Source organism: Leiobunum rupestre, chromosome 7 (assembly GCF_980474605.1).
Source record: "Leiobunum rupestre chromosome 7, qqLeiRupe1.1.hap1, whole genome shotgun sequence".
Taxonomy (NCBI): domain Eukaryota; kingdom Metazoa; phylum Arthropoda; class Arachnida; order Opiliones; family Sclerosomatidae; genus Leiobunum; species Leiobunum rupestre.
The window spans coordinates 11788639-11812195 of NC_143390.1; the positions used below are offsets into that span (position 1 = coordinate 11788639).

The 23557-nt window shown below is 40.1% G+C and overlaps 3 protein-coding genes across 3 annotated transcripts; all 3 read left to right on the forward strand.

The window, feature by feature from the left end:
• The first annotated feature begins 8368 nt into the window (after positions 1-8368).
• Positions 8369-10239, forward strand: LOC149934441 (uncharacterized). Its single transcript, XM_090181200.1, has 3 exons — positions 8369-9136; positions 9241-9342; positions 10165-10239. The coding sequence occupies exons 1-3, from the start codon at positions 8644-8646 to the stop codon at positions 10173-10175; spliced, it is 606 nt and encodes a 201-aa protein (XP_090037326.1). The 5' UTR covers positions 8369-8643; the 3' UTR covers positions 10176-10239.
• Positions 10165-13364, forward strand: LOC149934442 (acyl-CoA synthetase short-chain family member 3, mitochondrial-like). Its single transcript, XM_090181198.1, has 18 exons — positions 10165-10280; positions 10341-10506; positions 10580-10724; positions 10785-10973; positions 11030-11170; positions 11236-11373; positions 11443-11492; positions 11551-11671; positions 11725-11835; positions 11897-11937; positions 12009-12112; positions 12171-12266; positions 12339-12402; positions 12457-12538; positions 12613-12735; positions 12798-12897; positions 12956-13125; positions 13191-13364. The coding sequence occupies exons 1-18, from the start codon at positions 10250-10252 to the stop codon at positions 13272-13274; spliced, it is 1956 nt and encodes a 651-aa protein (XP_090037324.1). The 5' UTR covers positions 10165-10249; the 3' UTR covers positions 13275-13364.
• A 331-nt stretch (positions 13365-13695) lies between these two features.
• Positions 13696-22228, forward strand: LOC149934443 (acyl-CoA synthetase short-chain family member 3, mitochondrial-like). The gene is made up of 17 exons (XM_090153901.1): positions 13696-13921; positions 13985-14129; positions 14187-14375; positions 14439-14585; positions 14655-14792; positions 14858-14907; positions 14977-15109; positions 15175-15285; positions 16647-16687; positions 16748-16851; positions 18139-18234; positions 18291-18354; positions 18414-18495; positions 19578-19700; positions 20918-21017; positions 21533-21708; positions 22054-22228. Exons 1-17 carry the CDS (start codon positions 13746-13748, stop codon positions 22123-22125), a joined length of 1947 nt encoding a protein of 648 aa, XP_090010027.1. The 5' UTR covers positions 13696-13745; the 3' UTR covers positions 22126-22228.
• Positions 22229-23557: the final 1329 nt, after the last annotated feature.

The window sequence follows — 23557 nt, forward strand, 5'->3', positions numbered from 1 at the left end:
TCTAATAAAATTTATATTTGTTCCTTAAATGTTTGTATTTATTGAAATACGAGTTAACTCTTCCGTAGTTAAACTTTTACCTAATAATGTAAAATTCACAATCATACGTTATTTCAAACAATAGTTGAAGGGTTGGAAAAGGCCATTTTGGAGCATGTTAACAAGCGATTTATTCCGAAAGACGCGTGAGGATAACTATATGATGTTTCCAACGTTACAATTAGTCCATTTCATTATTTTTAAAATTTCCCTTCGCAAGGTTTGGAGAAAGTTGAGTTTTAAAATTTTGAAATTAACAACTAAAGCCCAGTTCACATTATACAATTATTTGGGCCACATAACTGTATTCAACTAATTGTAAGCAAGAAAATTGTACAGTGTGAACAGACAAATTGTAACAATTGTTCCCACTTTTTCTGTTCACACTATACAATTTTCTTGTTTACAATTAGTTGGATACAGTTAAGTGGCCTAATTAATTGTACAGTGAGAACTGGGCTTAAATTGCTAGCTAAAATTTGGCTAGAAAGAATTGTAGCAAATTAGTGTTACCTTTTGATAAAACTAATTTGGACACATAATTACATGATAAAAAATAAGTTAATCTATTTTTTACCAGTAATCGCTAGAGCACATAAAAAGGAATTATCAGATTAATAACGATATCGGTTTAAAACCGTGTATAATAGCTTAAAACCTTTCGAACAAAAAACTTTATTTCTCGATAAAGATAAATTAATAACATTTAAGATTATAAAATTAAGTTTAATTCTTTTATCTTCGTTTTCTTTTTTAAGAAAAGTCTTTTATTAAAAAGATAAAATACGTTTAATTAATTGAAACCTTTTTCCGAAAAAAGGAAATTTTAAAACCAACTTTCTCCAAAGGTTGCGAAGAGAAACTTAAAAAACTATTAGATAGACTAATTGGAAAAATTATAGTTATCCACACGCGCCTCTCGGAATAAATCGCGTGTTAAAATGCTCCAAAATGGCCTTCTCCTTAAACTAGTTGTAAGTTTGTAACTATTTGTTTGAAATAGCGTATGACTGTTAAATTTTTCGACATTCGAAATAGACGAGTAAAGAAATTGTTTGCCAGATTTTCAAAAGGCAGAAACTTAATTTGGCCGAAATTTTTTATTTTAAATACCGTCCAAAATATTAGTTTTGTCCACCTCGTTTATTGAATTTTACATTTTACATTTAGTCACACACGGACTGACACCAATTTTCGAACAGCATCGCTTGTACTTTGTACTAACTCGTGAGTATGAGACGCGCAAAATTTCTTTATGTAAAAAGTGCTCAACAGCTATAAATAATGCTAAAGACTGTATTCAATGCTCAATTAGCAAAGATTATACCTTCATAGCTCCTGTACTACAATAAAAATTGATGAATCTTTCCATACAGCGTGTAAGCCAACATTTTGTACGCCTAAGTCAATCACTAAGTCTGACCAATGCAACAACAGTAACCCAGATGGAAACATACCGGAAAATGGATCGGGGCCAGAACCAACAGATATGCATATATCATCAGCAAACTTGCAACTGCTGTTTATGAAAGTAAGCAAAATTCATGCAAAAATCAACAGACTAGATGAAATCAAACGTCATTAAAATACTTTTGTCCCATTGGGTCGATTCTCATTCAACCGAATCCCATTGGACCGACTGTCCCCTTCGACCGACATTTTGTTCGCTCACAAGTGAAAGCATGAAACCTAACCTAACCTAACGAAATAAACAGATTTCAATTTTATATCGCTTTCTTTATTGTTTTTTACTTCGATTTGGATAGGTAAAAATATTCTATAAACGTTTTCGAATAAATGGGATTCGACCCAATGGGATTGCAAAATTAGAATTCGATCAATTGCGAAAGTATATGTTTTGATTCGATCCATTGGCAGTTCGACCCAATAGGATTCTATCCAACGGGAATATAACATTATAATTGTGGTCAAAATAGATGACCTTGAAAAATCTTAAATTTTTCTGTGATAAGATCGACGATTTTAATCAATCTATATCTATCGTGAATATTAACATTAAAGATATAAAGCAAGAAAATAATGATCCCGAAAGAAAAACATTGATTTAGAAGCTAAATTGCAATATCACGAAACTACCATACTTTATTATGTAACTTAGAAATAGTAGGTGTTGAAAAAAAACAAAATTAACAATTGAAAACGATACTAGAAACACTTGCAAAAATAATAGGCGTAATATATAATGCTAACGAAATTATTGATTTTTATCGTAAGCCACTTCCAATTATTCGAGTAATATTTAGTATTAGCAGAATCCGTTTTTATCGCGGATCCCGATCGCAACACTGCACCTTTAGCTTTAAGAAAACGAAAAATAATCCCTAATCAAAGACTAAAGCATAGTGTGGTAACGTGTACAACAGGAAACCGAGACACTGAAGCAAAGACCTTAAATGAACAGTTGAGATCAACTTACTACCAAATAATCGATAAATTTGTATCAGAAATGAAAAACCAATTTTTAGAAATAGCCTAATTAAAGGAATAACTGCGTCTGACCCCGACTCGGAAAACTTTCTCGTAGAAAATGACGTCCTAGCCCACTGCCAAATATACACTCGCTTTAATTTCGACCTACATTCATTGAAGGGTCAAATTAAAATAGCCAGAAATTTAATAAAATCGAAAAATTTGAAAAGCGTAACAGACTGTTATCACTATTAATGACGATGGAAGGTGGCTTTCCCAACTTAGTTCAGTACTATAAAGTTGTTCTGTGTATTCCCGTGGCCAATACTATTTCTGAAAGGAGTTTCAGTTCCTTGAATAGAATTGAACGACAAAACTGGTAAAAAAGACCGTAAATTTAATAAAAATAAATCGCAGTACTTCGGCAAAATATGCCTTCAAGGCGGTACAAGATTTGAAAGAAGACTAAGATTTGAAAATTTAAAAGCACGCGCGGTGGAATGCCTAATGAACGCGAGCCGTAAAAAGAGAGCTAGAAATAACTATACCGAAAAACTAAAGGGGGAAAAATATTACAGAAAAAGAAAAAGAAAATTTAACGGAACCTAGGAGGATGAAAGTGAACCTGGAGTGGTATTTACCATACCTATAGCACGGGGCCGTTGTTCGTATGTGTGGAACCGAAATCCGCTGGAGGCGCTCCGTGTCCGCCTTGGTTCATACGATTGTAACGACTTCTAGCCGCAGCTCTAATTAGTAAAAATTAAAAAATAGCTTTTTTTATATCGCGAAATAGGCTTAGCTTGATGAGGTGGGCTTAACCAATCTTTCAACATTTAACGTATATCGTTAATAATGGATAAGTAATGGTAATTAATTGACTATCAGCTTTCCTATTTCCAACTTTCCCTTTTTTAGTATTTGGATTTTTCTTATTTCCTAAATGTTTTGTAATGCAAGTTATAGGTTACTAGGCCTTGGTGACATGGCCAAAATATTAAACATACAAAATAAATCAAATTATTCTTACCCGCGTCTTTTTTATTAGATGCACAACTATAACTGTGCTCATTCAAAATTGCTGATATTATATTCATTTTATCTTTCAAAATCTTTCTAATTATCTATAACTATAGAAATACACGACTTTCATCTTCAAAACCCTGCCTAGGACCTGCTTAGGTTATTTTCAGGTCACAGTTCAGATTTTGCCGTTCAGAGATGGCAGCACATTACGATGAACCGGGCCAAAGCCGAGAGGCATGTGCAGTACATAGTGCGCGCAAATTACCACTCCAGGTTCACTTTCATCCTCCTAGACGGAACGAAAGCTTTTCGTTCAGTCCGGCTGGGAATTCCGTTCCGAATTTGAAAATCAGTCGGTTTTCTTCAGTAACTCTAAATGGTCGGTCACCGTTAAGAACCTTGAGAACGTGGATAGAAACGGCAGAGATGGTGTGGACGTCGTTGAAGTGTCTAGTTACATGATTGAAGGCATATTTTGCCGAAGTACTGCGATTTATTTTTATTAAATTTACGGTATTTTTTACCAGTTTTGTCGTTTAATTCTTATATATTGACCGTTGGTGGCCTCCTACTTTTGAATAGAATTGAAACTCGTCTACGGACAACAATGCGAGAGGATAGACTTTCCAACCTGGCCACATTATCCATTAATCGAGATTTATCGAATCATTTAAACGAACATCCGATGTTAGTGGTTGATGAATTTGGGAAGAGCTCTAATCGCAGAGTGTCATACATTCAGTAAAACGACTTTAATATTTAAAATAAGGGATTATTGGAATTGGGGATATTGGATATCTAAATGTTGGTTAAACTGGGGGACAAGTGAAAAAATAATTTAATTTTAGCTTCACATAATTTTGCAATAAGAAACACGGTGAACTCTTTCAAAACGGAGAGTTTAGTTAAAAGAAAAAACGTTAAATTATCGATTGAAATTATTGCGTAGAGGGGGGCCTCGAAATTCATCGGTGCCCACTTGGGAAAAAATCCTGGAGGCGCTACTGGTTGTCCAAAATGGAAACAGTGGATGAATTAAAAACCTTTTTTTAACTAATCTTACCAGACCATTTATATATGAAAGAAAAGATAAATACTTATTTTTATTAGAATCAGAAAATATTCAGAATTACTTAATCGAGTTACTATGGATAAATGAAACCCAAAGATAAATATTTAGGCCTGCAGTACCAAAGAATATGGGAAGACCAAAGAAACAGAAGGCTACGGAAGAAATTGAAATAAACCATGCCAAATATAGATCCAACAAAGCAATGACAAAATTAACTGTGAACTACTTTAGTCAAGCAAGAAGTTTAAGAAACGTAACAATTAAAACTTATGGTAACGATGAAGCTACCAGGCTGAGAAATAAGGAATTTTTTAGAACTAGACCTGTGGCCAGTAGAGCCTAGGTAGTTTATTAAAAAACTGGCCACTGGCCACGTACCATTTTTAACCTTAAAAATCAGGCTTTCATCATTTATAGTCAAATTATCTATTCTTGACAATATGTGCTATAGACCCGAGTCTTTTTGCTAACTGCTAAATTGCTTCTTCTATACTGCGTGTAGTGTAGAGTAGACGCAATTGACACAAGGCCAAGCACACAGCATAGAAGCAAAGGCCAAACAATCTTACGGATTAATATAGTATTTTTTTAATGAACTAAAATCTTGAAGGGAAAAAACTTAATTAAGTGGTCACTAGGGCCACTAACACCCCAAGCATTTAATTTTTAAACTGGCCCAGCTAATTTTTAAACTGGCGATTGGCCTGTGATAGTGCCTTATTTCTCACACTGGAAGCTACATTGTATGCTGTTTAATAGTAGAAACGAAAACTTTTTGTAAAGTCCTTAACTTTAGGCTTATTCAATAAAAACAAATTTCATTGGGTAGAAACCTCTTTACAGGACATTTTGAAGGTTGAAATAGGAAATTATAAAAACAATAGTTTCGCTCGGCCGTCGCCAGGTAGCATATTCAAACCTTCGCCAGGGCCGGACTTAGAGATCCTGGGCCCATAGGCAGATAAGGAGTCTGGGCCCCCTTTTCACGCGCTGCATTTACTGCATTTATCCCTGGAACTAGGCTGGGCCTGAATTTCCCTGATTCAGCGTAGAAGTGTGAGCTCTACGGTTAAATTACTAAATAAAAGCTCTTAACAATCGTCGACTAAATATGCGATAAATTTGCAACATTACGATTTAAGGCTGCGTCCGTAAACTGCCAGGCAGAAATTTTGGTAATTTTAAAACAAAATCTTCTACCTAGGAATTTCTCCAATATAGATTATGCTTTCGAATACAGTAATTACGGTCACTGGAGGGCCCCTTCCAAGGATGGGTCCCTAGGCCACGGCCTAGGTTGGCCTAGGCGGAAATACGGCACTGACCTTCGCCGCGGAGCACGGTTGGACATAAGGCACTAGTCACGGTATTTTACTACTAAAATAAATGCTCTGACTACTAAAATTAATTGAAATCTGGGGGCTCATTAGTCAATTTGACTAATGAAAATTTACCTAAATATTCATAAATAATGACGAATGTGGCGTATCATAAATTCCGGATTCATCAATCCCATTTTATTTAAAAAAAATCACATCATGTAACTCAAGTTATAATTAACTCTTATGTTGGCTGTCCTTCTTGTTTTTATACCCCCATTTTTACCCCCACTAGACACTAGTCAGTGACTACTAAAATAAATTAAAGTGTTGGTTGCACGAAATTTTAGTTATGGCTAATTAATGATTCATTAGAAAGAGCAAACATTTTATAGCCAGTACAGAAAATTTCATCAAAATCGGTTAAGTGGTCTTTGAATTATTATAACAAGAAGTCGAAATGGTGGAAATCGAGTTTTTCGGAGAATTTCCAGACTTCTAAAATTCTTCTCGGCACCCATGACGTCAGAAAATGCGAAGCGTATCATTGGCTAATTGTCTGTAATACATTTCTTTACACCTGGGATTAAAAGCAGGTTGATTTAACAACGAGGAAAAAGTACTACGCAGTAGTAATTGAAATAGGCATACACTAGGGGCACGTTCAGCAGAGCTCATCGGACTCACCGATTACTAATCAGTGACCTCGGTTTCCTACTGTACGCTTTTTCGAGTTTCCGGTTTTGACGTCACGATGCTCATCGGTTTCTCACCGAAGTCATCGGCTGGAAGAGTCGGTTTTTCCGATGACTGACGTCATTACTGACGTAAAACTACTATAAAAGCTACGCCATTTTAAAAAACACCGATGACTGAATAAAAGCGTTCAGCAACTTAATTACGACGTCATTATGACGAAAAAGCTCATCGGTGGAAAATATCAAATCCATCGGTTTTTTTTCCGTTGACTGCTGCTGAACGTAGCCAAGGCTACGAAGTAGAAAAACGATATGAAACCGAAGGCTCCTCGCTCCGCGCCGCGTGATTTGAAAAGATAAACGTCGTGTCGCGCGCGTAAAAACATAATTTTATTTCGATAATAAGCCTAATATTCTGCTAATATTACGATTAAAAATCTCTGGTTTGAAAACTTCTATAAGTAAACAAAATCCTTCCACTTCATTTCCTTCTATTTTAGGAATAAAACTACAGCTTCGATTTGCCCCAAATTGCTCGTGCTACGGAGGAGAAAAATTCGCGGAAAATTTCATAATTTTGGGGAGCGAAAAAGGTCAGTTTCGGACTCACAATTAGTATAGGCTTGGAAATTTGTTTCGACAATGACATTTTTGGAAAGAGAACGTTTTTATTGCTATCGATTTTTCGTGCAACCAACACTTTAAGGTAGGAGGCTAGTCAGGCTGACTAATAAAAAAAAATATCCTTATGTCCAACCCGGCCGCGGAGGTGGGGAGATTCTCTTTTCGAGGTGCGGAAGATGACATCGGACACTAAGGTGGGGGGAAACGGAGGAATAGGACGCTGATCATTTCGGTACATGTATGTGTGAGTGATGGAAAGATATGTCATAAGATAATACGACTATTTAGGGCCGTCAGGACCGGATTAGGAGCTGGTGGGGCCTAAGGCCCAAGCTAATTTATGTTAGGTGCTCCCACAATTTATAATTAACAAATGGATGGAAAATACAATTTTAATGTACTTTGCGGATACTTAAGTGACGTTAATAAATGATTGCTTTACATGGTATCGAAAAATGTGGACGCATTTACTAAAATTAATCCAGAAAAGTAAATGATAAAATGCAACACTAACTTTGACGCTTGCAGAAGTTTGTGCGCGCGACAAAAATAACTTTATGTCGCGTTCTTAGGCGCACTGGTGGAATCATAGCTTTACGACAGCCAATCGCGAAAGCGGCGGACAGGAATAAACATACTGCGCACACTGCTCGCGCACTAGCCACGAGCTAAATCGCTCTGATAAACTAAGCCTTGTCGACGACCACGCGTAATTGGACGAGCTCTAAAGCTACATAAGCGTTACTAAGCAGGGTTAGCGTATTTTGCCGCGTACCCGCGTAGTTTTTGTGTCGCGGCAAGTACGGATTTTGGTTGCAGTAAAACACGCGTCTGGAAAATATTACGTAGACATAAGTACCATCAGGAATTCATACCTCGAACTTGGAATGGTTATCTCGGCCGATTTCCGTCTCTATCTAGGGGACCGTTTTTTTCCCATCATTTTGACGTCAGAGCATACGTGTTTTCTCATACGATTTTCAATGGTATTAAATCCTAGTTTCAGATAATTTCATCCCCCAGTGTCGAAAAAGGGTTCAAACATCTTTTTGCTTTTCCCTTCGCTATCCCCGTATTGATAGCGACGGTCACATCGTAATTCGGACTTCGCGGTTCTGAAGGGCATTGTAACTGCTGACAATTTTGACAGCGCTAACAATGCCGGACTTAATCCTTCCACATGGAGAGGTCGGGAGAGCGAGCTGACCCGTCGCTATCAATGGTGGGGTTTCAAACCCTAAATTTCGAAATGGCCGGGGAGTCGAACAACAAAAAACTACAGTTGTAAAAACAGGAGGTTGCGCGGGGTAAAAACTCCTAAAGAGGGGAGACGCGTGCGAGGGGGCGATTTTTTTTTCTCATACACGTCACTGAAAACGGTCCCCGAGATCTTACCATAGGGAATACGGCCGGATAACCATTCCAAGTTTGAGGTATGAATTCCTGGTACCATCCTTACAGAGCTACGCTTCATCAAGGTTTAGTAGATGGAGACGCTGAAAAACGGCTGGATTTTTGCAACTGGCTACTGAATTCTGTGGCTGAGGACCCTCAATTTATCCGCATCGTGCTATTCTCGGATGAATCTTCCTTTTCAAGGGACGGGCCATATAATCACCAAAACAATCACTTTTGGCAAGACCAAAACCCACACTGGGGTTTTGAACACCGTCACCAATTTCAATTTGGGCACTTAAACGTTTGGATTGGTCTCGTAGGAAACCGTCTAATTGGTCCAGTATTTTTCCTTCAGAATCTGAATGGCCAGAGTTATTTAGATTTCTTGCGAAATGAACTGGCAGATCAACTTGACGAACTGCCGTTAGCCCAACCAGCCAGACTGTGGTTTCAACAAGACGGTGCCCCACCTCATTACCACAGAGACGTAAAACTTTTCTTGGACAATGAATTTCCACAACGATGGATAGGTAGAAACGGTCCGGTATACTGGCCAGCAAGGTCACCAGATTTTACGCCGTTGGAATTTACGATGAAATTTGGATAACGTACACTAAAATTTTCAACATTCTAGAGCAGCCTGTATATCTGGAACTAAAAACTGCAGAATCGGCATGTCAGCCCCCATTGAGTTTCGCATGCGAAAAAGCCTCTTCCAAGATTGTTAAATACAATGGTAAATTTTTGACTTTTCACATAGTGACCCTCTTCGTTAACAGGTTCAATTCTCCAACTAATTTCTAATGTACTAAAAACCTCAGTTAGAAACATATAGTTGACAAAAAATATTCGTGTTTATTTTAAACCGGGTATATAAATTCAAATAGGTTATATTTAAACGATTTGTCTGAATTTAAAATTATGAGTGCTGAGCTTAAGTTTAATTTATATTACGAATAACTTCCCTACAGTACTACGGTAAAGTAGTATCTATATAACAAAAACCTAAATTGAAAAATAATGGAAAAGAAATCAGTAGTAGTATCAATATTGAAGGACTGATAAAACGCTCTCAATTATTTGATGAAGATCTGAAAATAAACACTAGCCCACTCGCGAAGATAATTTTATAATAGCATCGCAATTTATTTGGGGTTGGATTATGTTATTTTTTCTCTCATGACTCTGCTATAAAATATTTCAAAAATAGCCAAATACTATTTACAGAATAGCTGACACAGTGATGATAATAATTATTGTTTAAAGAAAGCAGCAACGCCTCGATAAACTCTAAACTTAACTGTCCGTAATTATTAGATTCGACCTCAATTGAGTCGACGGGTTCCATAACCTTGGGACTATAATTGATAGAATGTGTAGCTACAATTACTCCCTTAGTTTTAAGAGACAGGCGATAGATTAAAAGGCTGAAACATGTAACCACCCTTCATATCCTTTTATCTACTCTGCGTGCGAAAAAAATGTGATAAATTGCCTGGAGGTTTTTCTAACACCCGTTTCGAGGGCGCTGTCAAATATAAATTATATTCGTTTAAAGAACTAGCCTAAGAGGATATTGTAGCATTGAAGCTGAACAAAGCATCCATTTGGGAACCAAAAGCAGCTTCATCCGACGAGTCCAAATGGCCACGATTTCGTTAGAGAGTTCAAATGGTACGCGAAGAGCGCATTTTCCATTGTAGTGTTTTACCTTAAGCGATACTTTCCCCGCAGATAGCACGGATGTTCTGTTGGCCAAGAAGAAACGGGAATTAAACGCAATAAATCGAAAATCTTTGGAGGACAAAGACAAATTCTGGAGTATCGTCGCAAACAAACTGACTTGGAGCAAGAAGTGGGACAATGTGTGCGACCTGTCAGACGCACCGATTACCAAATGGTCAGTAGACATAATCTTATAAAACGAGGTATGTAAGACAATACGGTGTTAAGAAAAGTCGCTTTCAACGAAGGTTCGTCGGTGGAGAGCTCAACGCTTGCTACAACTGCGTGGATAGACACGTCGAAGCTGGTAACGGTGACAAAGATGCCTTGTACTTTGACAGTCCAGTTACGAAGACAAGAAAAACGTATACCTACAACCAGATCCATGACGAGGTTGGTGTTTTTGGGCTTATGAAAGTGAGTGCCCATTGTCGTATTTATATTTCCTGATAGGTGACCCGTCTGGCGGGGCTCCTGGAAGGGTTGGGTGTCGTAAAAGGAGATTCGCTGATGATCTACATGCCTATGATGGCCGAAGGAGTGTTTGCCATGTTGGCGAGTAGTCGAATAGGAGCTATACACTCTTGCACGCCTAATGGGCTTCCCGCTCACGACTTGGCCATCAGAATTAACCATTTCAAAGTAATTGAAGGTAGCGCGCGATTGGACTTTATTATTAATTCCAAATTGTATAACAGCCAAAGGTGATCTTGGTGACATCGGCCGGTTACCACGCGAATGGTTGGCTCGATTACAAAGGTATACTAGACCAAGCCCTGGTGAAAGCTAATCACAAACCGGAAGGCGTTCTAGTCTGGAAACGCCAAGATATCTTGAACGTAAAAATAAATTAACTCGTTTCAAACTACAGACAGTGATTTTAGTGTGTTTTGTTTTTATCGAGGTGACGATGGTGGAGGGGAGAGACATCGATTGGCAGCTAGCCGTTCAAGAAGCCAAACCCAAGCTGGACTGCGTCCCGATGGAAGCCAACGAACCTTTCTTCATCATTTACACCTCCGGATCGACGGGGGAGCCAAAGGTATACGTTTAGACGCGTATGTTTAGTTAGTTCGTTGGTACTTTAGTCTAACTGTAAAACTATATCAAGGGCATTGTTCATTCTGTTGGCGGAATATGCGTCAAATACGTCCAAGACTAGTAAATATGACTTTTAAAATTCCATTCCTTCTTACTTATTCCAAACGCGTGTTCCCAGTTTAACCATGTTCGACGGCAACGAAGAAGTTTACCTCGGGACTGTCAACTTGGGATGGATCGCCAGCCACTACTTCATCTACGGATGCCTGTTATCCGACATAATTGTGGTGATATTTGAAGTAAGTAGAGAAAAAGTCGAATTTCTTGAGCTGTAAAATAATTCTATGTCCAGGGTGACCCCCTATTAAGCAGCGAGCCAAATGAACTGTACCGCCTGGTCCGGGACAACCGCGTTACGCGACTCACAGTGCGACCGGGTGTCCTCAAACTCCTGAGAAAAATGGTTACTATTTTAATTACGATATTTTACGTTTATACAAGCGTTTAAGAATGGTAAATTTCAGGACCCTGATGGAGCGGTGGCATCGAAATACGACTTTCAATCGTAAGCTAACTTTGGTAGGCATCGGTTATGTTAATGTACATAACTGACACGTGCGTGTATACTCCGAAAAGCATTCGACAAATGTACTTCGGATCAGAAAGCCTCGATCGGACAACGGCCGAATGGGCAGCGAAAGTCTTCCAAACAACTCTGAACAACCTTTATGGACAAACGGGTATGACCAAATATCAGACACGGACAAAATAACGAATTAAATAACTTTTGGGCCACAGAGACTGGTTGTTTCGTGGCCGCCCCCGGGGATTACGCTTTCGCCAAAAGCACCCAAAAATTTCTGGAACCGATTACTCCATTATCTGGATTCGAAGGTGATCATTACTTCTGGCGTTAAATTAACTAAAAATCCGGATATATGTACAAAACTACAAAATTTTACGCAGTGGTCATTATGAAACCGGACAACACAGAGGCCAAAACCCAAGAAGTGGGCAGGATCTTACTCAAGTACTTGAAATTTACGTCAATACGTGGAACCTTGGTTTATTTTAAATTTCGCAGACTACCGTTGCCTCCCGGATGCATCACGTCGCTTTTGGGCGACCACGACAAGTGTAAAACTTTGTATTTCAGTCAATATCCGGTATCCATTCGTATCTAAAACGTCACAAAAACTAGCATCTACGCGGATCACATTCAACTTGTTTGTCAATTCAGGGCTTTTTCGACACTAAAGACGAAGGATACTTGGACGAAAGCGGAGATCTGGTCATCGGAAGTCGCGTGGACGACATCATGAAACACGCCAGCGTCTATTTGTCCGCTCAGGCCGTGGAACAAGTAAGATTACGCCAGCAACAGTGAACGGAGGACATTAAAGCATTACTCTCAAACATTGGCAGATAGTGATGCTCCATCCGGATGTAGCGGAGTGCGTGGTCATTTCGACTCCGGACGTCGTTCTAAAGGAAGTACCGGTCACCCTATACGTGCCCAAGAATGGTAACAGTCGCGATCGCGCGCTAAACAAACTGATAGTATATTTGTGGTTTGAACTTAGATACGAAGAATGAGAAAATAACTGAGGAGGTTTTAGAAAGACTGTCGAAGCATTTCGGAGAAGCGGTGACATTCGGAAAAGCCATTCCAGTAAAGGAACTGCCCCGAACCAGAACGGGGAAAATACACAGGCCCAGCGTCGCCGCGTTGGGCAAGGGTCAGCAACCGCGGGTAAATATTCACAAGAACGGTCTTTTTTAAATGCAACTTTTACTACGATACATTAACAACCACAGGCAACTGGTGGCCTGGAGAACCCTGAGGTTTTGTTGGATATAGAATCGGCGCTAAAAAAGGCGGGATACGGTTGTTCAGAGTGACGTTTGTTGAAATTCCACAAAAACTGCGTAAAATATTTCGAGACATTGTACTTTTTACCATAATGAAAATAAAAATTATATTTCGTATTGTGGTATAGTTATATTATTTAGTACATGAAAATGATGTTTATAGAAAGTCAACGTTGTACTTTGCGTTAGACCTACAAACATATTATCTGCCACCGCCTCTATAGCTATCACATTCAGGCAAACGACATTGAATTTCATACGATTCGCAATCTACAGACTTCAGTTATTCTTATTATATTATGTAGGTTTGTTTATAAGATAACGAAATAAGACAATCAAAGAGAATTTTAGGATGGCCAATTGTATTAAGATAGCGAACCACTCGAGTTATCTAACTGGGAATACGATGCATGACGTAAAACGATAAAGATTATCACAATCAAAATGTAAATCCTAAGACCGACTGCCACTGTGAGAGCGGAGAAGGTATAATTCAGCTAGATGGGGTCAGACGGAATGGACGCGTTGATGGATGAGAAGAAGCGGGAACTTAACGCGTGTCGTCAAAGATCCATTCACGACAGAGACCAATACTGGTCTGAGATAGCCAACAAATTGACGTGGACCAAGAAATGGGATAAAGTCTGCGACCTTTCCGACGCGCCGATTACCAAATGGTAAAGTACAAGTTAAGAAACGTTACGTCGAGTTGCTTAAGAAATAAGCGTTATAAACTGAAGGTTTACCGGAGGAGAAATGAACGTATGCTATAACTGTGTGGACAAACAAATTAAAGATGGCAAAGGAGATAAGGAAGCCTTGTACTACGATAGTCCAGTGACAGAAACGAGAAAAACCTACACGTACAACCAAATTTACCAAGAGGTTGGTCGAAAGTCAAATAACACCCGCGCGAGTTGACCTATTTAGATATTCTCTTAGGTGACCCGGCTAGCTGGACTGTTAGAAGAGTTTGGTGTCAAAAAAGGGGACGTGGTCATGATCTACATGCCCATGATGGCAGAGGGTGCGTTCGCCATGTTGTCCTGTTGTCGTATAGGTGCCGTTCATACTTGCATGCCTAGTGGACTGCCAGCTCAAGATCTGGCCGTTAGAATCGATCACGCTAAGGTACGTTATCGAGTCTAATAAAGTAATATATTCACTGCCGGATTCTTTGTAACATATTTATAGCCAAAAGTGTTGCTAATGGGGTCTGCGGGTTACCAGGCTAACGGTTGGGTTAACTACAAATCGATAATAGACGAAGCCATCGATAAAGCCAACCACAAACCGGAAACGGTTTTGGTCTGGAGACGCCAGGAAATCCAGGAAGTTAAAGTAATTACATTCCATCCACTGCGTTTATTAGCTTATAGACGTACATGTAAGTTTTAAATGAATACAAAGGTGACGATGGTGGAGGGTAGGGACATCGACTGGAAACAAGCCTCTGAGAAGGCCCAACCTAAACTTGAATGTGTCTCGATGGAATCCAATGAACCCCTCTTTATCATCTACACCTCGGGGTCCACGGGAGAACCCAAGGTATTAGCATGCCACTACTTGTTAAAAGCTATGTATCTGAATCACAATCCCAAATAACCCTTTAGGGTGTTGTTCATTCAGTTGGTGGAATATGCGTGAAATTCTTCAACGACACGTAATTTACAACTATTAGCTTTTTGACTAGCTTTTGAATATCGTATACCATATCCTTACGACGTTACAGAATGCTGCAGTTCGGGCAGGACTGCAGCGACAACCAAGAAGTTTTCTATTTTACAACAAACTACGGTTGGATCGCCAGCCACTCACTCGTCTACGGAGGCTTACTGACGAACGTTGCAGTGGTCATATTCGAGGTTAGTGCCATCTATCAGTTAGTATATTTTAACGTCTAAAATAACCCATCTTCGCCCCTTTACAGGGAGACCCGCTTTTAGCCTCGGATGCCAATACGTTGTACGGTTTGATACAAAACAACAAGGTCACTCGGCTGTTAGTACGACCGGGTCTTCTAAAACTGCTCAGGCAAATGGTAACTATAACCAGGATCTTTTTATGGAGAGGTCAGTACAATCTCGGTTTCTTGGCGCATCTCGTTCGTTAGTTTCAGACCAGGAAAAATCTCACTTTACTGCAACCGCAAACTACATATAAGAAATTATGAAAAACAAATTATTTTAAGGGACTAAGAGAATTATTTTGTCTTTTTATTTACTATAATATCCAAATATTTAATATAATACAAATTATATAATATGTTTAAATGTTACGATTCATAGACGGTCGCTCGTAGTGTACATCCTTTATTCTCTGTACCATAATTATCGAGTTTAAAATCATGTTAGTTCCATAAGCGGTCGTTAGATGGTGCAACGAGGCACTATGATATTTCCCCCTCTATGAACACCCTTTCCAATGGATTACACTCCTCATGTGACCAACGGGTGGAGCTTAATTTCTACTATAGCACAAGTATTTTTCAAAGTTGAAATTCGCACCGTTAAGTTTTAAGTCGCATTTTCCCGCTCGCTAGTAGCGGGTAAAAATAGTAAAAATCCGCTTCCACTGACAGAATTTTCATTTTCCGCTTCTATCTGTTTCAAACGGATATTTTCCGCTTCCACTTGGAAAACCCGTTAAATTTTAAATTGTCCGCTATACTTTGCCTAGCTTTAAAATTTCACGATAGCTAGTACCGGAAGCGTATTTTAAGTATTTTTAACCGTTACTAGCGAGCTTGAAAATGCGGCTTTAGACTTCTTGGTATTGCGGAGACAGGCGCTTGCGCTGAACTCTAATTTAAAGATCCTTCTATAACTTTAACCATAAGACTATCAAGACCCCCTAAGTTTGAATTGGGCATAAGGGTCCATGTGTTCAGCACTTAACAGGAGCGGGAGGTATCAAAATTAGGATATACGCTACCTGGCGGAGAAAAAGAGCAAATCTCCCAATCCCCCTCACCCCTACCACCTATACTACCTCTTGCCATCTACGAAACAATTTCCGGTAGCATGCATTAGGGGATTCGTGCATACGTTTCGGTTTTTCCCCACCAGGTGGATTCATGTAGCCAGTTTCGCCAGTTATTAGCCTAACGCAGGAATCCATACCTAAACTTGGAATGCTCATCGCGGCAGATTTTCGTATCGATGTGGCTGACGGTTTTTTTGACGTCACTATGTTAGGGGAGCGCGCGCAAAGGCGATTTTTTATCTCGTAGGCGGGGCCAAAGCCGTCAGAGTGATCTTACCATAGGCGATATGCCAGGATAAGCATTCCAAGTAGAGGTATCGATTCCTGCCTAACTTTAAAATCCCATTCGTCTCAAACTTAGGGGGCCTTTATAGTCTTACGCTTTACTTACTTCTAAAGCGCAATGATTTTTCCCAGGACCCTGACGGAGCTGTAGCTTCAAAGTACAACCTTAAATCGTAAGTTATTAGTTTACGAATTGGGACTTTTCAATCGAATTTAAAGGGTAAAATGTTTAGTATTCGTCAATTGTACTTCGGAGGAGAAAAACTAAATGCGGAAACGACTGAATACCTCGCCAAAATTTTCGAGACAACTTTGTGCCAAGGCTATGGTCAAACGGGTAAGCGTGCAAAGGTTTAGCTACAAACGTAAGTAACATAACACCAATAAGTATGACAGCTCCTAGGATACAATGCAAATTTTCTGACCGACCCCGGTTTCGACTCTGACACTCTCACCCGGCTCCGACTTGAACTCGCAACCGACCTCAGTAGTATATTTAACCTCGGGAATATTGCGGCACTAGGGGGCTCTATGCTGAACTAAACCTTAACTGCCCAACTGAAAAAGCTGTTCGGTGATAATTTTTACTAATTGCCATACTAATTAGAAATTGGTAATTGTCATGGTGGGGTGGCGAAGTGGCTCGCATTTTCATCTTGAAGCAAGAGGCGGGTTTGATCACAGTTTGTTGGTGAAACCTAGGAACAGCTCTTTCCGCGTTGAGTTTGCAAGTTGTCCCCTCACTCGTTAAAGCGGTTTTCCACCGAATACTCTGGTTTCCCCTTTCCTAAAGAATTTACCGGATTAACGGGCTATGTGGCTGTTGGCTCTCGTGGCGTGAAGGGCTTGCCACAACCCTCCAACGTAGTATAGCCTTTCCACTTAAATTAATGGCACCTGACGTGGTGCCTTGGGCATTAACCCATGGGATTTTTATTATTGTTATTATGTTACCATAAGCCTATCATAAGATCCCCATAAGCCAAGGTCTAAGCCTATTCTATTACGATCACATACCAGTTATAAAGATATAGGTATTGTAAATCTGCACCTCCTAGTGGTTTCGTCGTCAACTATGCGTTTCTGTAATAAATTTCGCGAAATTTATTATGATACGCGCAAGCCGTGCGCGAACGTTATTAAACTTAGAACCCATAGAGATAGGAAAGAAATAGAGGGAAGATTACCACGTTAAGGCACCCCTGTTTTTGACGTAATCTGCCCATCTCATGGCTTCCTACATTGGCGAAAAGGGGGTCGGCACTCGCGGTCAATTTCGCCAGATACAATAGTGCCTCTATTTATTTTCTATCTCTATGTTAGCACCTTATCCAAGGCTTATTCGAAATTTCATCGCTTTAAAACTTAAAATTAACACTTATCTTTGCAAAATGATTCATCAGAACCTAAAAGTGGCTTTTAGAAATAAGATAACTAATTTCTGAAGGTATTTATTTTTCAAATTTGAGATTTAGACGCGTTTTGTGTGGCATTTATCAACCCGAGCGTGGCTGCTCTCCCAAGCAAGATAATATTATAGATGTAGACCTTGACTTATGGGGGACTTATGATGTTACTGATGCTACAAATAAAACTCGTTTCATACGGAAACTTGGTATTACAGAATCGGGGACCATGATTTCGGGATCTCCAAATTACGATTTTGCCAGAGAGACGCGAAAAGTCATCTTCCCGACAACGCTGTTCCCAGGCTATGACGGTATGTTCAAACAATATAACGCAAGGATGTCTTTAAAACGTTACTATTCGTGATAGTGGTCATCATGAAACCGGACCAAACGATAGCTATAACCAACGAGGTTGGCCGGATCGTATTCAGGTACTGGCAAGTGCTATCTTGGTTTTTGAGGCAGTTAAGTAATTGGATTTCCTTGATAGACTACCAATGTCGCCGGGATGTCTGGCCACGCTTTTGGGTAATCACGAGAAATGCAAAACCACGTACTTCAGTCAGTACCCGGTAAACGTTACCATAAGCTCATTATTAGTGTTACATAAGTGTGTCCTTTCCTTATCTCCCGCGTATTGCATTTTTACTTATTATTGGTGAACTTTAGACCAAGTCCTCTAATACGCCTTCTTTACCTTGCGCAGAGAGTAGTGACGAAACGTTTTAAAACTTCTTTTTATTCTCGCTAGAGGCGCTTATCTTTTTAAATTTGACCTCAATTTTACGGCACTTCACACATACCTATCAGTATAAGAAACAAAATAAAACTTTTTTTATTATTTCCAATTATTTTAATGCTAAATTTCTGACCAAACCTTTTTTCGACGCTGACGCTCTTGCCCAGCTACGACTTGAACTAACAATCGAACGGTGTAGTATTATCGTCCTTGGTAATAGCAAAAGTAGTATAAGACCCAAAAGTGTGTCAGCTGTACCTTCGCGCCAATTAAAATTTCTAGTGAGACCTAGTCACACTATAGACTACATAACCTACTAGTTGGAATAGTACTAGCAACTTTATATTTAGTCTTTAGTCTGGCGCGATTTTCTCTCTTCGATTTACTCGCCCATAGACGTACGTTCTAAAACGTATCACTCGGCGGCGCTGGAGTAACTCGAATTTGATGACGCATTTTCCGACCCCCTCTTCGTTTCCCTTTTTTACTTTGCAACAAACTCATTAACAATTATACCGTTCTGACACACTTTTGGGTCTTATGCTACTTTTGGTAATAGTTGTATATTTCGACGTGGGCATATTTAGGGGGCTCTGCACTAAACTAACCCTTGATTGCGCAATCGTGTAGGGAGCTGTTAGCTCGCGTGGCTTGCAGGGCTGGCCACCACCCTCCTTCGCATTGTAACCCGGCCACCTGAATAAAAGGCTTTAAACGTCGCTCGATGACTTAGGCCTAAGGTATTAGCCTAGCTGATTATTATTATTAAATCAGCTCTGTCATAATTTTTGCTAATTGTCATACCTGAGCTATCAGTAATTATTTCGAGTTTAAAATGGATATAAATATAAACTCGCGAAGTTACTAATTGATAGTCTTCAAGGCTTTGGACTTAGACACTTCTCTTTTGTTCAGGGATATTTCGACACGAAGGACGAAGGGTACTTGGACGAAAACGGAGATTTGTTCCTGGTTTGTCGTTCTGACGACATTATGAAACACGGCGCCATTTATTTGGCCGCCCAGGCCGTTGAAGAAGTTAGTTTACTAATTATGTAGCTTTTTTGGTGGATGTGTCTTAACGTAAAATAGGCGTTAACTGTGTGTTTGTAGCGCCATCTATAATTTTCTTAAATTACGATACCATATTTGATCGCTGATAATAACGTTGGATATAGGATTACCCATCCTGATAGAAGATTATTTCCGGTTTGCTGCAGAATGCCACTAGGTGGTGCGAGATGACGTGATAATTTTGTGCTTTTTCGGTCGTGAAATATCCTACACTCTTAAAAAAAGGGTGTATTTTCAAACCTATAAGGGTTTTTTCTTGTCCCATATTTAACACCTTAACAGGTTTATAAAGGATGTTATTCTACACCTTAAAAAGCAGTTTTCCTGCTAGGGTATTTATTTACACTGTTTGGGGTGCTTATGTCCTCCGTTTTGGTTCCTTTGTTAACAGTTTGTGGTATAAAACTATTCCCTTCAGGGTTATTATCTACTCCCTCTTTGGTACAAGACCACTCCTTTTAGGGTTCCAAACGACTCCCTTCAGGGTGTTACACTACCCCCTTCAGGGTTCTATAATACTCCCTTTAAAGTTTTTAACTACTCCCTTTAAGGTTCTAGACTACTGCAGTAAGGGTGCTACAATACTCCCTTTAAAGTGTTAAAATACTCCTTTTAGGGTACTAAACTACTGCCTTAAGGGAGCTACACCCTTATGAGGTGTTAAATCACTCAATTTACGGGGTAATATAACACCCTTTATACATCTTTTCAAGTTGTTAATTTGGGACAATAAAAATCCCTTTAGGGCGTTTAAATTAACATTAAAGAGTGTTTTTTACAGATATTACACCCTTAATATACCATTAAAACACCCTTTTTTTTAACAGTGTACATAGAGTCTAGTTAATAGGCGCTTAAATAAAACATCTTCAACGAAATCGCCAAGAAGTAATATTTCCGAGAGCCAAGACCCGCAAGTGCTTGTTGAAATTATGGAAATTTTTCACTTGTAAATATACCGTAGGGGTTAAAGCTACCTGGTTAAAAGGAAACACTTAAAAAGTTTCCAATATTTCAACAAGCACTATATCAAAAGTAACTTGCAGGTCCTGGCTCTCGGAAATATTACTTCTTGGCGATTTCCTTGAAGATGTGTCATTTAAGCGCCTATTAATCTACGTTACGACTGTATGTAGAAGAGTAAATAGCAGACTATTGATTATCAAAAAATTCCCGCGCAGATAGCGATGTCCCATCCGGAAGTGGCCGAGTGCGTGGTCATTTCGACCCCCCATTTAGTACTGAAAGAAGTGCCAGTAACGCTATACGTAGCCAAGAATGGTAAGTTTATAAATATGTTTCAAATAATAGTGTCCGTTACATATCTTCCGCGTGTACAAATTTATGTAAAATTCATTTCAAGAATGACCACACATTTTTGGTGGACTACAGCCTGATAATTTACTATTAATTCGATGTGGCAATGGGTGAAAACTCGGAACAACTCCTTTCACTTTAAGTTTGCAAAGTTTTCCGCTCGTTTGTTCAATTGGTTTTTCCTCGAGTTGTTCGGTTTCCCTTTTCAATAAAACAATTGTTGAGGTTAACGGGAATAGTGAGTGTAGGGAGCTGTTGGCTCACGTCGCATGAAGGGCTTTCCACCACCCTCCTACGCATTGAAACCCGCCCACCTGGAATAATTTCCTTAAAGGTCACTAAATGTAGTTGGCTCGGGGTATTAGCGTATTTTTTAATATTGTACATCATTCCACATTCTGCTATCAGTAATTATTTGACCTAAATGACACACTTATGGAACATATTTATAGACTTAAGCTTTTGCGGTTTGAACGCAGGTTCGACGAACGAATTAAGAAGAATCTCCGCGGAGGTCGTTGAAAGGCAGTCGAAGCATTTCGGAGAAGCGGTGACATTTGGAAAAGCCATTCCAGTAAAGGAGCTGCCCAGAACCCGAACGGGGAAAATACACAGGCCCAGCGTCGCCGCGTTGGGCAAGGGTCAAAAACCGCAGGTAAGAAAAACAACAGGCCGATTACAAAAGTAAGTGGAGGGACTTTTGTTCCCAATATTTTGTGGAGACCAAACTTTCCCTAAGTCATAACGTCGTATGTTCCGGCGTCTACCCTTAAAGGAAGTACGAACTAAATCAAAATTAGTCTCCTAACACGCGCTACGACTGGTTTTTACCGTAACTATCGCCTAGCTTCTGCAGAAATGTGAAATTTGTTGAACCACCATAGAAATGGAAAAACGACTAAACAGACGATATTATGACGTATGGTAAGTGGGTTTTCACAAAATAGGCCAACGAAATTTCCACCGACTGACTTTTGGTTCAACTGTTTGGATGAAACAGGTAACTGGTGCCATGGAAAATCCGGAAGTTTTGGAAGAAATTGAGTTGGCCCTTAAGACAGCCGGCTACTAACACGAAGCTAGTCTACATTGGGACATATTCCACAGATTATCACCATTTATATATAATGTTATTGTATCAGCACCGAGAAAATAAAATATGGTTATCTCCGTAATCTGTTTATTTTATTTTTTGATAAGACTAAGAAATGGGTCAATTTCAAGAACGAAGAATTTAGAAAAACGACTGGATAGGGCGTGAGAATACGTTGAAGTGAAAATATTTCCATTAGGACCACTTTAACAGAGTATACAGTACATTCATTCACACGACCACACACGACTGTGAAGCCCTGCAGCGTGATAATATGATAATAAGTAGGACGGAGCATCAGTCCATAAATTGAAGCGATGCTCGCTAACGAGAGATTTAATAATCAGCTTGGTTAATACCCAAGGCACCACCTTAGACCCAAGTCATCGAGCGAATTTTAAAGCCTTTAATTCAGGTGGCCGGTTACAATGCGTAGGAGGGTGGTGGCAAGCCCTGCAAGCCACGCGAGCCAACAGCTCCCTACACTAACTATTACCGTTATCCTTAACAAGTTTTTATGGAAAGGGAAACCGAAGATTTCGAGGGAAAACCCCTTAAACCAGTGGGGAGAGAACTTGCAAACTCAACGCGGAAGGAGTTATTCCATACGTGGGCAAAATAGGTGACCTTCACTCTCCACCCCTCAGCCCTCTTTAGCAAAATTTTCACTCCGGCAGTGGCCCCTCCTCCCTCCGGAGTTCTAATCTCAACTCTGGCAGATGCACCCTCCTCCCTCCCTAAGTGCTAATCTCAACTCTGGCAGTTGCGCCCTCCTCCCTCCGGAGTGCTAATCTCAACTCTGGCAGTTGCGCCCTCCTCCCTCCGGAGTGCTAATCTCAACTCTGGCAGTTGCGCCCTCCTCCCTCCGGAGTGCTATTCTCAACTCTGGCAGATGCACCCTCCTCCCTCCGGAGTGCTATTCTCAACTCTGGCAGATGCACCCTCCTCCCTCCGGAGTGCTAATCTCAACTCTGGCAGTTGCACCCTCCTCCCTCCGGAGTGCTAATCTCAACTCTGGCAGTTGCGCCCTCCTCCCTCCGGAGTGCTAATCTCAACTCTGGCAGTTGCGCCCTCCTCCCTCCGGAGTGCTAATCTCAACTCTGGCAGTTGCGCCCTCCTCCCTCCGGAGTGCTAATCTCAACTCTGGCAGTTGCGCCCTCCTCCCTCCGGAGTGCTAATCTCAACTCTGGCAGTTGCGCCCTCCTCCCTCCGGAGTGCTAATCTCAACTCTGGCAGATGCACCCTCCTCCCTCCCTAAGTGCTAATCTCAACTCTGGCAGTTGCGCCCTCCTCCCTCCGGAGTGCTAATCTCAACTCTGGCAGTTGCGCCCTCCTCCCTCCGGAGTGCTAATCTCAACTCTGGCAGTTGCGCCCTCCTCCCCCCGGAGTGCTAATCTCAACTCTGGCAGTT